The 17,204-nt window shown below is 37.2% G+C and overlaps 1 protein-coding gene across 1 annotated transcript in view; it reads right to left on the bottom strand.

The window, feature by feature from the left end:
• ITFG1 (integrin alpha FG-GAP repeat containing 1) overlaps positions 1–17,204 on the bottom strand; it is a 308,702-nt gene that overhangs the window by 274,497 nt on the left and 17,001 nt on the right. Inside the window, exon 6 of the mRNA XM_032157265.2 lies at positions 1,458–1,552. Within this exon, the coding sequence (XP_032013156.1) occupies positions 1,458–1,552 (95 nt within the window). The remainder of the gene's footprint in view (positions 1–1,457; positions 1,553–17,204) is intronic.

Raw genomic sequence — 17,204 nt, 5'->3', positions numbered from 1 at the left:
AGAATTCTGATTCTGTGGCTGGGTGCGGTGGCTCATGTCTGTAATCCCAGCCCTTTGGGAGGCCGAGGTGGGTAAATTGCCTGAGCTCTGGAGTTCGAGACCAGCCTGGCCAACATGGTGAAACCCCGTCTCTACTAAAATACAAAAAAATTAGCTGGGCGTGGCAGCGTGTGCTTGTAATCCCAGCTACTTGGGAGGCGGAGGTTGCAGTGAGTAGAGATCGCACCACTGCACTACAGCCTGGGTGACAGAGCGAGACTCTGTCTCCAGAAAAAAAGAATTTTGATTCTAGGAACATAGTAACATGTAACATGTTAACTCCATTGGGATACAATCTGAAAAATCCACACAACTGTACAGCACAGATGTGTACAGCACAGATGGTTTCTCTACTTCTGCATGAACCTTGTTTAACTTCCTGATTTGATAAAAACATGTAGGAGAAAATCTGGGCATTTTGAATAATGACTAGATATTCAATGACATTAAGAAATTGTTGTTGATTGGGTGTGGTGGCTCATGCTGGTAATCCCACCATTTTGGGAAGCCAAGGTAGGTGGATTGCTTGAGCCAAGGAGTTCAAGACCAGTCTAGGCAACATGGGGAAACTCCGTCTCTACAAAAAGTACAAAAATTAGCCAGGCATAATGGCACATGCTTGTAGTCCTAGATGCTCTCGAGGCTGAGCTGGAAGGATAGCTTGAGCCTGGGAGGCAGAGGTTGCAGTGAGCTGTGATAGCATGTACCACTGTGCTCCAGCCTGTGGAACAGAGTTAGACCCTCTCAAAAAAAGAAATTATTGTGTAATTTTTTTAGGTTTCAAAATGATCTGGCAGTTTTAAATAAAGAAGTCCTTGCAATTTAAGATACGGATGGAAATATTTAAAAATGAAATTATATGTTTGGGATTTAATTTAAAATTATCTTGGATAGGAGGAACTTGTAGGTGCATTTACAGGGGAAACAAGATTGGGCCATATAATAATTGTTGAAGCTAGGTGACGGTTACATGTGCATATATTATAATATTCTATCCAATTTTCTGTTTAAAATTTTCCATGATAACAAGTTTTAAAAGCCTGTGAAATTATTCTTGTACATAAGCTAAAGATTTTTCTTATTGTTAAATTTGTAGCACATATTTTTAAAATTTTTAATAAAAAAGGTAAAAAAAAAAACAGCAGGCAACATGTGCTGAAATTATCATGAATTCATAAAAAGTAGAGAATTCAAATTCTGAGGCAGTTATTAATGAACAACAAAAACAACAATAGCTAAAAGACTTATTTATTACAGTCAGTACTTTTTCCATGTTTCCAAATCACTGACTTTCTAACATCCTTTAAACAGCAATTTCAACATTTACTTCATTAGCAATTAAATACAAACTGTACACTAAATAAAATCCCATACTTCTTTGGCAACTCAAAACAATTCCAGATGTATGTGCAACTCACCTGCTGTAAAATCTTCAGTCAGATCAATAAATGCATGAGAATGTGGAATTCGCATTTTACTTGTAGTGGTCAATGCTGGATGCCATGATAAATTCCTAAAAAATAAAAGTACTTTTCTTAAGATAAACATCAAATGAGCATTATTTTAAAATGAAAATCTCTCCATGCAAAACACTTAAAAATTTATTTATTTTTATTAATATATTCAACATACAATTCATTCTCTTAAAGTGCAGTGAGTGGTTTTTAGTATGTTCACAGTGTACAATCATCACTACTATCTAACTCCAAAGCATTTTCATCACACCAAAAAAGAAATTGTGTACTCTATTTCCCCTTATTGGCAACCACAAATCTGCATTCTGTCTCTATTCAGGACATTTCACATAAATGAAATCATACAATATGTGGTCTTTTGTGTTTGGCTTCATTCAGTTAGAATAATGTTTTCAAGTTCATCCATGTTGAAACATGTATCAGTGCCTCAGTTCTTTCTATGGTGGAATAATATTCCATTGTATGGGTTTACATTGTGCTTGTCCATTCATCTGAAGATTTGGCTTGTTTCCACTTTTTGGCTCCTATGAACATTCATGTACAAGTTTTTATGTGGACATATGTCTTTAATTCTTTTTGGTATATACCTAGGAGTGGACTTGTTGGGTCATAGAGGAATATATGTTTAACTTTTTGAGGAATTGTTGAACTGTTTTCCACTTCACCATCTTACATTTGTACCCAGCAATGTAGTAGAATTCCAGTATCTTCAAATCCTGCCTTATTCTTGTCCATTTATTTTATTATAGCTATCCTAGAGGGTGTGATAGAGTATTTCATTGTGGTTTGATTTGTATTTTCCAGATAGCTAATGTTGCTGAACATGTTTGCTGTGGTTACTGGCCATCCGTATATATTCTCTGGAGAAATGTCTACTCAAATTATTTTTCCATTCTTAAATTGTGTTATGTATGTTATGTATTGCTTTACTGCTATCCATCCATCCATCGATCCATCCATCCATCCATCCATCCATCCATTTATTTTTAGATACAGGGGTCTTGCCTTTTTGCCCAGGCTGGTCTTGAACTCCTGGCTTAAAGGGATCTTCCCTCCTTGGCCTCTCAAAGGGCTGGGATTACAAGACCATTGCCCTCAGTCCCTGTTGGAGCGTTTTAAGAGTTCTTTATATAATCTGGACATTAGGCCTTTATCTAGTATATGACTTGTCTCCTAGGCTGTGGGTTGTCTTTTTACTTTTCTTTTTTTTTTTTTTTGAGACAGAGTCTCGCTCTGTCACCCAGGTTGTAGTGCAGTGGTGCGATTTCCGCTTAATGCAACTTCCGCCTCCAGGGTTCAAGCGATTCTCCTGCCTTAGCCACCCAAGTAGCTGGGATTATAAGCGTGTACCACCATGCCTGGGTAATTTTTTGTATTTTTTTTTTAGTGGAGACAGGGTTTTACCATGTTGGCGAGACTGGTCTCGAACTCCGGAGCTCAGGCAATTCACCCGCCTTGGCCTCCCTAAGTGTTGGGATTACAGGCGTGAGCCACCATGCCCGGACATCTTTTTACTTTCTTGATAGTACAAGTTCTTAATTTTGATTAAGTCCAATATACCAATTTTTCATTTCTTGCTTGTTCTTTTGGTACCATATCAAAGAATCCATTTCCTAATGCAAGGGCATGAAAATTTGCCTGTTTTCTTCTAAGAGTTTTATAGTTTTAGCAGTCATATTTATTATCTTTAATCTTTTTTAAATGAATCAGAAAATAAATGATTAATGTCATAGAAGGTTTTCTAAAATTGTGGAAAATAATAATGATTCTCTTTTACAAGTATTAATTCTAAAGTTTTGGACCATGCAGAAGAATAAATTGAAGTCCCTACTTCACACTACATACAAAATTTAACTCAGAATGGATGAAAGAACTAAAAGGATCTCTGGAAAACAGTTTGGCAGTTCTTCAAAAAGTTAAACACAGAATTACCATATGATCCTGCATTTCTACACTTAGCTATATATCCAAGATAATTAAAAATAAGTAAACAGACAAATACTTGAAAAATGAATGCATTTAGCAGTGCTATTCACAATAGCCCACAAGTGGAAATAACACAAATTCCCATCAGTGGATAAATGGATAAACAAAATGTCATATATCTATACAATGGACTATTATTAAGCCATAAAAACGACTAAATTACTAATACAATACAGACTAGTAAAAAATGGATGATCCTTAAAAACATACTATGTGAAAAAAGGCAGAAACAAAAGGTCACATACTGGAGAATTCCATTTATGTGAAATATTCATAATAGTTAAATCTACAGAGACAGAAAGCAGATTTGTGGTTGTCAAGTGCTGAGACAAAAGGGAGTGATTGCTTAATGTAGGGTTCCCTAACCCTTGGGCTGTGGACCACTACAGGTCCATGGCCTTTTAGGAACTGGGCCACACAGCAGGAGGTGAGCGGCAGGCAAATGAGCATCACCTCATGAGCTCCGTTGCCTGTCAGATCAGCGGTGGCATTGGATTCTCAAAGGACTGTGAACCCTATTGTGAAATGCACATTCAAGGGATCTAGGTTGTGCGCTGCTTATGAGAATCTAATGCCCGATGATCTGAGGTGGAAAAATTTCATCCTGAAACCACCCCCACCACCTGGCCTCCGACCCTGTCCATAGAAAAACTGTCTTCCACAACACCGGTCCCTGGTGCCAAAAAGGTTGGGGACTGCTGGCTTAGTGGATACAGGGTTCCCTTTGCAGTGATAAAATGGTGTGGGATCCAGATAGAGCTGATGGTTGTGCAAAATTGTAAATGTACTAAATGATACTAAATTGTACACTTTATCAATTATACAACTAGGGATTCTATGATAAATTTAAAGTATTAAGTTATGTGAATTTTATCTTACTAAGAAAAGCCCATAGCACAGTTTCCATTTATCTCTCATTCAGTTTCCATTAATATTAACATCTTACATAACCACAGTATAAATATCAAAACCAGAAGGTAACACTGGTAGTACTTCTATCAACTATAGAAGAAAGAGCAAGTTTAAATAAAATCATTCCCCTATAATTTCTCACTAGGTGAGAATATCCCCATTTACCAAGGCTTTAGTCAAATCAGCTTTCTCCAAAAGATCTTCTCTCTTCTCTTGCTGTTTTCCTGCCACACTTTTCCTTCCTAATAGCATTTTGGTTTGCATTAAAGTTACTTTAGGAACTTTCTCTTTAATGCTGTAAAGCTCCCCCAGAAACCTTGACTCATCAATATCTGTATCCACAATGCCTAACCAGGACCTGGCTACCATGAAATGTCAGCAAATGCCGGCTAGACTGAACCTCAGTCTCAAGCAGCATTTCCTATTCTTCTCTACTGCAGTTAAAATTCACTACTGTTTTCATAGTAATATGTTCCAGTCCAATATGAAACCACAGATATGTCATCTCCATAGAGCAATTTAAGGCTATTTAAGTCCAACTTAATTGTCAACGCAGTATCCAACTGACTGGATAGCAAACAAGGTTTATAATTGTGAATTTGGTTTTGATGTCTTTGGAAATCAGAAAGACACAATGGACTAATTTGTTCTTGGCAGGTGGAATCTGGGAAAAAGAATAAGCATTCATCAGGAGAAAATTTTCTCTACACAAAATGTGTTCTACAAACAGCAACCTCTTTCCAATAGCCTTCTACACATATTTAGCACAAGCAGGGCCTAAACACACTTTAACCTAAATAAGGCAGTAAAATCAAAACCAAGCAGTATTCATACAAACTAATTTCATTATTTTAACCTGAACTCTATAATATAAAGTCATGGTAATAAGAAAATATTAAAATGAATTGAGAAATTGCATTTAGCATATGTTGTAAGGTAATTCATGCCAAACAACTGATTTGATTATTCTTTCACCATATACAAGGTAAGAAATCTTTAAAATAGTTTCACTTTAATGGGTGCAGCATACCAACATGGCACATGGATACATATGTAACAAACCTGCACATTGTGCACATGTCCCCTAAAACTTAAAGTATAATAATAATAATAAAAAAATAAAATAGTTTCACTTATATCCAATTTAATAATGACTAACTTATTTTTAAGATAGACCATTTATTCATCAGTTCAATAATTTCTAAGCATTAAAGTATTTTAAATTACTAACAAAATAATCAGACTCGGGTTAAAGATTCTCTGACAAGTTTAACCCAAAGTAATTTCAGAAAACTTTCCTAATGTTGCCATCAAATTCATGTTACAGGCCAAGAATGATTAAAAACACAGACTTTTATAGAGTAAAGCTCAATGAGGTTGATCACGTGGCTGTGTCTCTAACCTGAGCAGTTATTGATCTCATTCCCTATACAATTTTTAGTAGGCTTACTCGGAAATAAATTACAGCTAGAATTTTAGAAAAACTCAACTACCTTGTGACATTTTTTCCTAGGAGCTATTTAACCAAATGTTTATTTCAAAGGAAGACTCTAAAAAAGTGATAAATCAAAAGTCAAAAAGGGACAGACCATCAGCCAAATTGAGCATAAAGATGTGTTTTATTGGGCCCATATACTCCTTTAAGAAGCTTGAATTCATTGCTATAACTTAAAAAGAAAATCTGGTTTCATATAAAATCTGGATTTCCAGCTTCTATGGAAATATCAGAAATATCAGAAGGTCTGGCAACCAACTGGCTTTGTTCAGACAGAGCTAGTGTCTAAAGACAACCCAAGTGTTAATTTTACCAAATTGCTTCACTCACTCTGGTTTCCTTCCTGGCTCCTAACAAATATGAATTTGCCACTCCTAACAATATATTAATTGCAATCTTGCCGTTTTGAACATTTAAAATCAACATTTAAGTTCTTCACAGTATTTTAAGTTTTATACTTATTGCCTATGCTTTGCTATTTTACAGTTACACCTCTTAAAAGGCAGCAGCTGATCCTTAAGAGTTTATTTTATACAGTGTCTATTTACTGTTCTGATGTTTAGCAAAGGTGTACAGAAAATGAAAGTACAGTTGTTTCTTTTTGTGGTGCATTTTAAGATGAATAAAAACTGAATATACACACACACACATAGTTGTCAATAAGAACTAAAGTGAATAAATAAAAACTGAATATATATATATAGTTGTCAATAAGAACTAAAGTGTTAATAGGTTTATAGTTGAAAATAATATTCATTAATCCTTCTACCGTTGAAGTTGCTCTTTGGAACTGGCTAGCCACATTCAGAAAATGGAAAGTAGACCCCTTCCTTAAACCATATACAAAAATTTACTCGAGATAGATTAAAGACTTAAAATATAAAATCTACAACTATAAAAATCCTAGAAGAAAATCTAGGCAATACCACTCAGGACACAGGCATAGGCAAATATTTCATGATGAAAATGCCAACAGCATTACAAGAAAAGTAAAAATTGACAAAAGGGATCTAATTAAACGAAAGAGTTTCTGCACAGCGAAAGAAACTATCATCAGACTGAACCGACAGCCTACAGAATGGGAGAAAATGTTTGCAATCTATCCATCTGACAAAGTTCTAATATCCAGAGTCTATAGAACTTAAACAAATTTACAAGAAAAAAAACCCATTCAAAAGAGGGCAAAGAACATGAACAGATACTTCTCAAAAGAAGATATTCCTGTGGCCAAAAAACATGAAAAAAAAGCTCAACATCACTGATCATTAGAGAAATGCAAATCAAAACCACAATGAGATACCATCTCACGCCTGTCAGAACGGTGATTAATAAAAAGTCAAAAACAACAGATTCTGGCAAGGTTGTGGAGAAAAAGGAACACTTTTACACTGTTGGTGGGAGTGTAAGCTAGTTCAATCATTGTAGAAGACAGTGTGGTGATTCCTCAAAGACCGAGAGGCAGAAATACCATTTGATCTACCGATCCCATTACTGGGTATAAACACAAAGGAATATAAATCATTCTATTTTAGAGATCCATGCACACATATGTTCCTTACAGCACTATGCACGATAGCAAAGACATGGAATCAACCTAAACCCTTGTCAATGATAGACAGGATAAAGAAAATGTGGTACATGGATACACCATGGAATATGATGCAGCCATAAAAAGAATGAGATCATGTCCTTTGCAGGGACATGAATGTAGTTGGAAGCCATTATCCTCAGCAAACTGACACAGGAACAGAAAACCAAACACTGCATGTTCTCACTTGTAAGTCGGAGCTGAATGATGAGAACACATGGACACATGGGGTGGGGGGGAACAGCACAAACTGGAGCCTTTCAGAGGCAGGGGTTTGGAGGGAGAGCATCAGGAAGAATAGGTAAGGGATGCCGAGCTTAATACCTAGGTGATGAGATGATCCGTGCAGCAAACCACCGTGGTACACATTTACCTGTGTAACAAACATGCACATCCTGCACATGTATCCGTGAACTTAAAAGCTAAAGAAAAAAAGTTGCTCTTTGTACAAATTATAGTTTTTCAGCAATAAAAAGCAGATACCATATTTTTCAAGCAAGTGAATTCACATAAAGTATAATCTTTTCATATATGTGCCCAGCTCCATTTGAAGGCTAAGGTCACAAATAAAAACTGCTCTAATTACAAAAAAAGGGAAACAGAGGAAAAAGTGAGACATTCTAAGCCACGCTGAGTGTATTCATTGACATTTCTTGACCTCTGTAGAAAATTCCAATTACTAGCTTTTCCCGCACAAGAAACAAAATTATGTCAAAGTTTTCTAATTTGTGGGCATCATCACCCTTAATCTCAAAGGATGAATTTGTCAAAAGATGAATTTAAATGTAATTAATGTCAACTGTGGCTTTTGGTTGCCTATGGTAACTGTTCTTCGTATGACTGCTAATCCGCCCACTTTTGAATGATCAGCTTATACTGAATTATCATTATTTAAGATATCCAGGTAAAAGCAGTTACTAGGAGATGGTTCTGGCATGAAGAAGAATCTACTTCTCCAGGCTGCCTAGTTCTTTAGTCCTGTGGTCTTCAAACATCTTTGCCCAGATATGCTTCAAAAGAATTCTGAATTTTGAAAAACTATATACCAGCTAACACATTAAATAATTTCTAAGAAAACAATCTAAACGTTTTCATCGGCATAAATAGCTGCAAAATAGGTAATATTTGAATCTATTATAATTATTAAAATTTTAAAATCAAATGATTACTTTAAAAATGCATCCAGTGGAATATAAATATAATTGAATTGTCATCCATCTCCCATCATCCACAAAAGAATTCCAAAACAAAACAAAACAAAACAAAACAAAAAAAACACATAAAGGTCTTCTTGAATATTCAGAAATTGTACATCTTTCCCTTTTATCCTTGAACTTGTACTTCCATTCCATTTTTCTCAGAAAACTTTACCATGACGTAAAATGATTTTATATGTGAAGTCTTTTTAGTGATGGTTCTGGGATAATTCTCCAAACAAAAAATACATCTATGAACTACCATATAAAATAAAGTTTGTATACACATGTAACAAACCTGCACGTTGTGCACATGTACCCTAAAACTTAAAGTATAATAATAATAACATTAAAAAAAAGAAAAGTTAAAAAAATAAAGTTTGCATTTAATTGGTTTTGTTCATGGATATCCGTGTTTAAAAAAACTCTCTTTAAAGTTGAATTACTTAAACTATCAGCATACAATTGATGAAAATATATATTATTAGTTTGATAGTTCAGCCAAAGGTAAAATTTTATTGGAAATGCATTTTTAAGAGGGATGAACAAAGCTTTAAAATACATTAGTTTATTTATCCTTAAAATAATATGCGTTCTTGCTAGAATGAGACAGTATCCAGGCATACAGTCTATTCTTACTTTTCATTTTCATAGATGTAAATGCTAAGAAATCTTGCTCATATGAAAAGGCAGATTAGAATGAAAGGAGGTTTATTACAGCAAGGATTATCAGTTTTTTGAACCCCTCTGTAGTCCAATATAAAAAAACACAGTTACTTATCAACAAAAATAACTTTCAGTGCTCTATCCATTAGGTCTTATTCCTTTAAGCTGTTCAAAGTAAGCAGCTGGAAAGCCCTTGAGTTGTAAAAGGATGCATAATCAATTCATTAGACCCATTTACCTTCTCAATTTTTGAGAAGTAAACCAAAGGCATTACAAACATTTATCAAATAACTATAAGCACGATTAAAAAAATAACCATTAGCAGCTATACAAATTACTCTTCATTTAGAGGCACCTCATTTAATCAAGTAAAAGTAGGCTAATAAAGGGTTTGAGAAATCTTTTTATTGTATCTTTGCCAATAATATATGGTTTAATAAAATATTTCTACATTATTGTATGCTTTAATATATTTTGATCAAAATATTCCTGGAAACATAATATCAAGAAACTATTCTTAGTTTCTTAGGTGTGAACAACATGTTCTGATTATGTATTTTTAAAAACAAATCTTTAGCTGCGCACAGTGGCTGGCACCTGTAATCCCAGCTACTCAGGAGGCTGAGGTGGAGGATTACTTGAGCTTAGGGGTTCAAGACGAGCCTGAGCAATACAGTGAGATCCTATCTCCAACAACAATTTTAAAAAATTAGTCAGGCATGGTGGCATGCATCCATAGTCCTGGCTACTCAGGAGGCTGAGGCAGGAGGATCGCTTGAGGCCAGGAGCTCAAAGCTGCAGTGAGCTATCATCGTACCACTGCACTCCAGCCTGGGTGACAGAGTGAGACCCCATCTCCTGAAAAAAAAAAAAAGAAAGAAAAAAATGCCTTATCTCTTAAGGATATATGTTGAAATATTTATAGATTCAAAATGTCCAAGGTGTAAAAAAAGGAAAATGGAAGAAAAGTTGTGGATGAAAAAATAACTGGGTATGAGCTGGTAACTGCTGAAGCTGGGTGACAGGTACATTCTATTAGAAGCATATTCACTGTCTCATTCAGCTACCATTCTATATGTTTGAAATGTTCCATAATAAAATGTAAGGAGTTGGGGGTGGAGCCAAGATGGCTGAATAGGAACAGCTCCGGCCTACAGCTCCCAGCGTGAGCGACGCAGAAGATGGGTGATTTCTGCATTTCTAACTGAGGTACTGGGTTCATCTCACTGGGGAGTGCCAGACAGTGGGTGCAGGACAGTGGGTGCAGCGCACTGTGCGTGAGCCAAAGCAGGGTGAGGCATCGCCTCACCTGGGAAGCGCAAGGGGTCAGGGAATTCCCTTTCCTAGTCAAAGAAAGGGGTGACAGACGGCACCTGGAAAATCGGGTCACTCCCACCATTAATACTGCGCTTTTCCAATGGGTTAAACAAACTGCACACCAGGAGATTATATCCTGCACCTGGCTCGGGGGGTCCTATGCCCAAGGAGTCTCGCTCACTGCTAGCACAGCAGTCTGAGATCAAACTGTAAGGCTGCAGCGAGGCTGGGGGAGGGGCACCCGCCATTGCTCAGGCTTGAGTACCTAAACAAAGTGGCTGGGAAGCTCGAACTGGGTGGAGGCCACCACAGCTCAAGGAGGACTGCCTGCCTCTGTAGGCTACACCTCTACGGGCAGGGCACAGACAAACAAAAGGCAGTACTAACCTCTGCAGACTTAAATGTCCCTGTCTGAAAGCTTTGAAGAGAGTAGTGGTTCTCCCAGCACGCAGCTTGAGATCTGAGAACCGGCAGACTGCCTCCTCAAGTGGGTCCTGGACTCGCGAGTAGCCTAACTGGGAGCACCCCCCAGTAGGGGCAGACTGACACCTCACACGGCCGGGTACTCCTCTGAGACAAAACTTCCAGAGGAATGATCAGGCAGCAGCATTTGCGGCTCACCAATATCCGCTGTTCTGGAGCCACCGCTGCTGATACTCAGGCAAACAGGGTCGGGAGTGGACCTCCAGTAAACTCCAACAGACCTGCATCTGAGGGTCCTGATTGTTAGAAGGAAAACTAAGACACCAAAAACCCATCTGTACGTCACTATAATCAAAGACCAAAGGTAGATAAAACCACAAAGACGGGGAAAAAACAGAGCAGAAAAAACAGAAACTCTAAAAATCAGAGTGACTCTTCTCTCCAAAGGAACGTAGCTCCTCACCAGCAACAGAACAAAGCTGGACGGAGAATGACTTTGACGAGTTGAGAGAGGAAAGCTTCAGAAGATCAAACTACTCCAAGCTAATGGAAGAAGCCTGAACCAATAGCAAAGAAGTTAAAAACTTTGAAAAAAAATTGACGAATGGATAACAAGAATAACCAATGCAGATTAGTCCTTAAAGGACCTGATGGAGCTGAAAACCACAGCATGAGAACTACGTGATGAATGCACAAGCTTCAGTAAATGATGCAATCAACTGGAAGAAAGGGTATCAGTGATGGAAGATGAAATGAATGAAATGAAGCGTGAAGAGAAGTTTAGAGAAAAAAGAATAAAAAGAAATGAACAAAGCCTCCAAGAAATATGGGACTATGTGAAAAGACCAAATCTACATCTAATTGGTGTACCTGAAAGTGACAGGGAGAATGGAACCAAGTTGGAAAACACTCTGCAGGATATTATCCAGGAGAACTTCCCCAATCTAGCAAGGCAGGCCAACATTCAAATTCAGGAAATACAGAGAACGCCACAAAGATACTCCTCGAGACGAGCAACTCCAAGACACGTAATTGTCAGATTTACCAAAGTTGAAATGAAAGGGAAATGTTAAGGGCAGCCAGAGAGAAAGGTCGGGTTACCCACAAAGGCAAGCCCATGAGACTAACAGCTGATCTCTCGGCAGAAACTCTACAAGTCAGAAGAGAGTGGGGGCTGATATTCAACATTCTTAAAGAAAAGAATTTTCAACCCAGAATTTCATATCCAGCCAAACTAAGCTTCATAAATGAAGGAGAAATAAAATACTTTACAGACAAGCAAATGCTGAGAGATATTGTCCCCACCAGGCCTGCCCTAAAAGAGCTCCTGAGGGAAGCACTAAACATGGAAAGACACAACCGGTACCAGCCACTGCAAAAACATGCCAAATTGTAAAGACCATCAATGCTAGGAAAAAATTGTATCAACTAATGAGCAAAATAACCAGCTAACATCATAATGACAGGATCAAATTCACACATAACAATATTAACCTTAAATGTAAATGGGCTAAATGCTCCAATTAAAAGGCACAGACTGGCAAATTGGATAAAGAGTCAAGACCCATCAGTGTGCTGTATTCAGGAAACCCATCTCACGTGCAGAGACACACATAGGTTCAAAATAAAGGGATGAAGGAAGATCTACCAAGCAAATGGAAAACAAAACAAGGCAGGGGTTGCAATCCTAGTCTAGGATAAAACAGTCTTTAAACCAACAAAGATCAAAAGAGACAAAGAACGCCATTACATAATGGTAAAGGGATCAATTCAACAAGAAGAGCTAACTATCCTAAATATATATGCACCCAATACAGAGCATCCAGATTCACAAAGCAACTCCTTAGTGACCTACAAAGAGACTTAAGACTCCCACACAATAATAATGGGAGACTTTAACACCTCACTGTCAACATTAGACAGATCAGTGAGACAGAAAATTAACAAGGATACCCAGGAATTGAACTCAGCTCTGCACCAAGCGGACGTAATAGACATCTACAGAACTCTCCACCCCAAATCAACAGAATATACATTCTTTTCAGCACCACACCACACCTATTCCAAAATTGACCATATATATGGAAGTAAAGCACTCCTCAGCAAATGTAAAAGAACGGAAATTATAACAAACTGTCTCTCAGACCACAGTGCAATCAAACTAGAACTCAGGATTAAGAAACTCACTCAAAACCGCTCAACTACATGGAAACTGAACAACCTGCTCCTGAATGACTACTGGGTACATAACGAAATGAAGGCAGAAATAAAGATGTTCTTTGAAACCAATGAGAACAAAGACACAACATACCAGAATCTCTGGGACACATTCGAAGCAGTGTGTAGAGGGAAATTTATAGCACTAAATGCCTGCAAGAGAAAGCAGGAAAGATCTAAAACTGACACCCTAACATCACAATTAAAAGAACTAGAGAAGCAAGAGCAAACACATTTAAAAGCTAGCAGAAGGCAAGAAATCACTAAGATCAGAGCAGAACTGAAGGAAATAGAGACACCAAAAACCCTTCAAAAAATCAATGAACCCAGGAGCTGGCTTTTTTGAAAAGATCAACAAAATTGATAGACTGCTAGCAAGACTAATAAAGAAGAAAAGAGAGAAGAATCAAATAGACACAATAAAAAATGACAAAAGGGATATCACCACCGATCCCATGGAAATACAAACTACCATCACAGAATACTATAAACACCTCTACGCAAATAAACTAGAAAATCTAGAAGAAATGGATAAATTCCTCGACACATACACCCTCCCAAGACTAAACCAGGAAGAAGTTGAATCTCTGAATAGACCAATAACAGGCTCTGAAATTGAGGCAATAATTAATAGCTCACCAACAAAAAAAAGTCCAGGACCAGATGGATTCACAGCTGAACTCTACCAGAGATACAAGGAGGAGCTGGTACCATTCCTTCTGAAACTATTCCAATCAATAGAAAAAGGGAATCCTCCCTAACTCATTTTATGAGGCCAGCATCATCCTGATACCAAAGCCTGGCAGAGACACAACCAAAAAAGAGAATTTTAGACCAATATCCTTGATGAACATTGATGCACAAATCTTCAATAAAATACTGGCAAACTGTATCCAGCAACACATGAAAAAGCTTATCCACCATGATCAAGTGGGCTTCATCCCTGGGATGCAAGGCTGGTTCAACATACGCAAATCAATAAACGTAATCCAGCATATAAACAGAACCAAAGACAAAAACCACATGATTATCTCAATAGATGCAGAAAAGGCCTTTGACAAAATTCAACAACCCTTCATGCTGAAAACTCTCAATAAATTAGGTATTGATGGGATGTATCTCAAAATAATAAGAGCTACCTATGACAAGCCCACAGCCAATATCATACTGAATGGACAAAAACTGGAAGCATTCCCTTTGAAAACTGGCACAAGACAGAGATGCCCTCTCTCACCACTCCTATTCAACATAGTGTTGGAAGTTCTGGACAGGGCAATCAGGCAGGAGAAGGAAATAAAGGGAATTCAATTAGGAAAAGAGGAAGCCAAACTGTCCCTGTCTGCAGATGACATGATTGTATATCTAGAAAATCCCATTGTCTCAGCCCAAAATCTCCTTAAGCTGATAAGCAACTTCAGCAAAGTCTCAGGATACAAAATCAATGTGCAAAAATCACAAGCATTCTTATACGCCAATAACAGACAAACAGAAAGCCAAATCATGAGTGAACTCCCATTCACAATTGCTTCAAAGAGAATAAAATACCTAGGAATCCAACTTACAAGGGATATGAAGGACCTCTTCAAGGAGAACTACAAACCACTGCTCAATGAAATAAAAGAGGATACAAACAAATGGAAGGACATTCCATGCTCATGGGTAGGAACAATCAATATCGTGAAAATGGCCATACTGCCCAAGGTAATTTATAGATTCAATGCCATCCCCATCAAACTACCAATGACTTTCTTCACAGAATTGGAAAAAACTACTTTAAAGTTCATATGGAACCAAAAAAGAGCCCGCATTGCCCAGTCAATCCTAAGCCAAAAGAACGAAGCTGGAGGCATCATGCTACCTGACTTCAAACTACACTACAAGGCTACAGTAACCAAAATAGCATGGTACTGGTACCAAAACAGACATATAGATCAATGGAACAGAACAGAGCCCTTAGAAATAACGCTGCATATCTACAACTATTTGATCTTTGACAAACCTGACAAAAACAAGCAAAGGGGAAAGGATTCCCTATTTAATAAATGGTGCTGGGAAAACTGGCTAGCCATATGTAGAAAGCTGAAACTGGATCCCTTCCTTACACCTTATACAAAAATTAATTGAAGATGGATTAAAGACTTACATGTTAGACCTAAAACCATAAAAACCCTAGAAGAAAACCTAGGCAATACCATTCAGGACATAGGCATGGACAAGGACTGCATGTCTAAAACACCAAAAGCAATGGCAACAAAAGCCAAAATTGACAAATGGGATCTAATTAAACTAAAGAGCTTCTGCACAGCAAAAGAAACCACCATCAGAGTGAACAGGCAACCTACAGAATGGGAAAAAATTTTTGCAACCTACTCATCTGACAAAGGGCTAATATCCAGAATCTACAACGAACTCAAACAAATTTACAAGAAAAAACCAAACAACCCCATCAAAAAGTGGGCAAAGGATATGAACAGACACTTCTCAAAAGAAGACATTTATGCAGCCAAAAAATACATGAAAAAATGGTCATCATCACTGGCCATCAGAGAAATGCAAATCAAAATCACAATGAGATACCATCTCACACCAGTTAGAATGGCAATCATTAAACAGTCAGGAAACAACAGGTGCTGGAGAGGATGTGGAGAAATAGGAACACTTTTACACTGTTGGTGGGAGTGTAAACTAGTTCAACCATTGTGGAAGTCACTGTGGCGATTCCTCAGGGATCTAGAACTAGAAATACCATTTGACCCAGCCATCCCATTACTGGGTATATACCCGAAGGATTATAAATCATGCTGCTATAAAGACACATGCATACGTATGTTTGTTGTGGCACTATTCACAATAGCGAAACTTGGAACCAACCCAAATGTCCAACAATGATAGGCTGGATTAAGAAAATGTGGCACATATACACCATGGAATACTATGCAGCCATAAAAAAGGATGAGTTCCTGTCCTTTGTAGGGACATAGATGAAGCTGGAAACCATCATTCTCAGCAAACTATTGCAAGGACAAAAAACCAAACACCGCATGCTCTCACTCATAGGTGGGAACTGAACAAAGAGAAGACATGGACACAGGAAGGGGAACATCACACTCTGGGGACTGTTGTGGGGTTGGGGGAGGAGGGAGGGATAGCATTAGGAGATATACTTAATGCTAAATGACAAGTTAGGGGGTACAGCACACCAACATGGCACATGTATACATATGTAACAAACCTGCATGTTGTGCACATGTACCCTAAAACTTAAAGTATAATAATAATAATAAATAAATAAAATTTAAGGAAAAAACAAAAATTTACAACTGCTGATCTACTTCATTCAATTTACAGAAAATATCTGCCATCTAACCCAATCAGCAAAGGCAGTCCTTATTGTAAAAGCTGTTTCCAAATGAAAGTTATTTTGTGCTAGAAAGAGTGTGAGCTTGTTTTTTATTTTCAATTCAAATAAATGTGCTAATATGTGCTTCAAGGAATATTATAAAAACTGCTGAGAAATGACTCAATGTATATTGTAGGACACATTGTTAAAAGCAGTCAAGATTACAATAATGTAAATCCGATAAAATTGATTTATCTACTTTTATAAAATAGGTTATAAAAATAAGATTGTAAGGTAACATGCTATTTGTCATTAATTAACTTACAGGAATGTAATACAATATAGCTAAAATAATTTATGTTACAAGAAATATGATAAAAGATGTAATAGTTCTTCAGTAAATGTATGTGCATAGTCAACTCTGGGGTCTGGCTTTTGGAGTACCTAGTGTGTTAAAAAAAGAAATAACACCATGTCTTTCTCATTTTCTCAGACATGACAAACTTTTCCTATGAATTTATTAAAAGAAAAAGGTATATACTGTAAAAAA

Source organism: Hylobates moloch, unplaced genomic scaffold (genome assembly GCF_009828535.3).
Source record: "Hylobates moloch isolate HMO894 unplaced genomic scaffold, HMol_V3 SCAFFOLD_6, whole genome shotgun sequence".
Classification (NCBI taxonomy): Eukaryota; Metazoa; Chordata; class Mammalia; order Primates; family Hylobatidae; genus Hylobates; species Hylobates moloch.
Note: the sequence above shows the minus strand (reverse complement) of the source record. Positions and strands in the feature narration are given on the sequence as shown.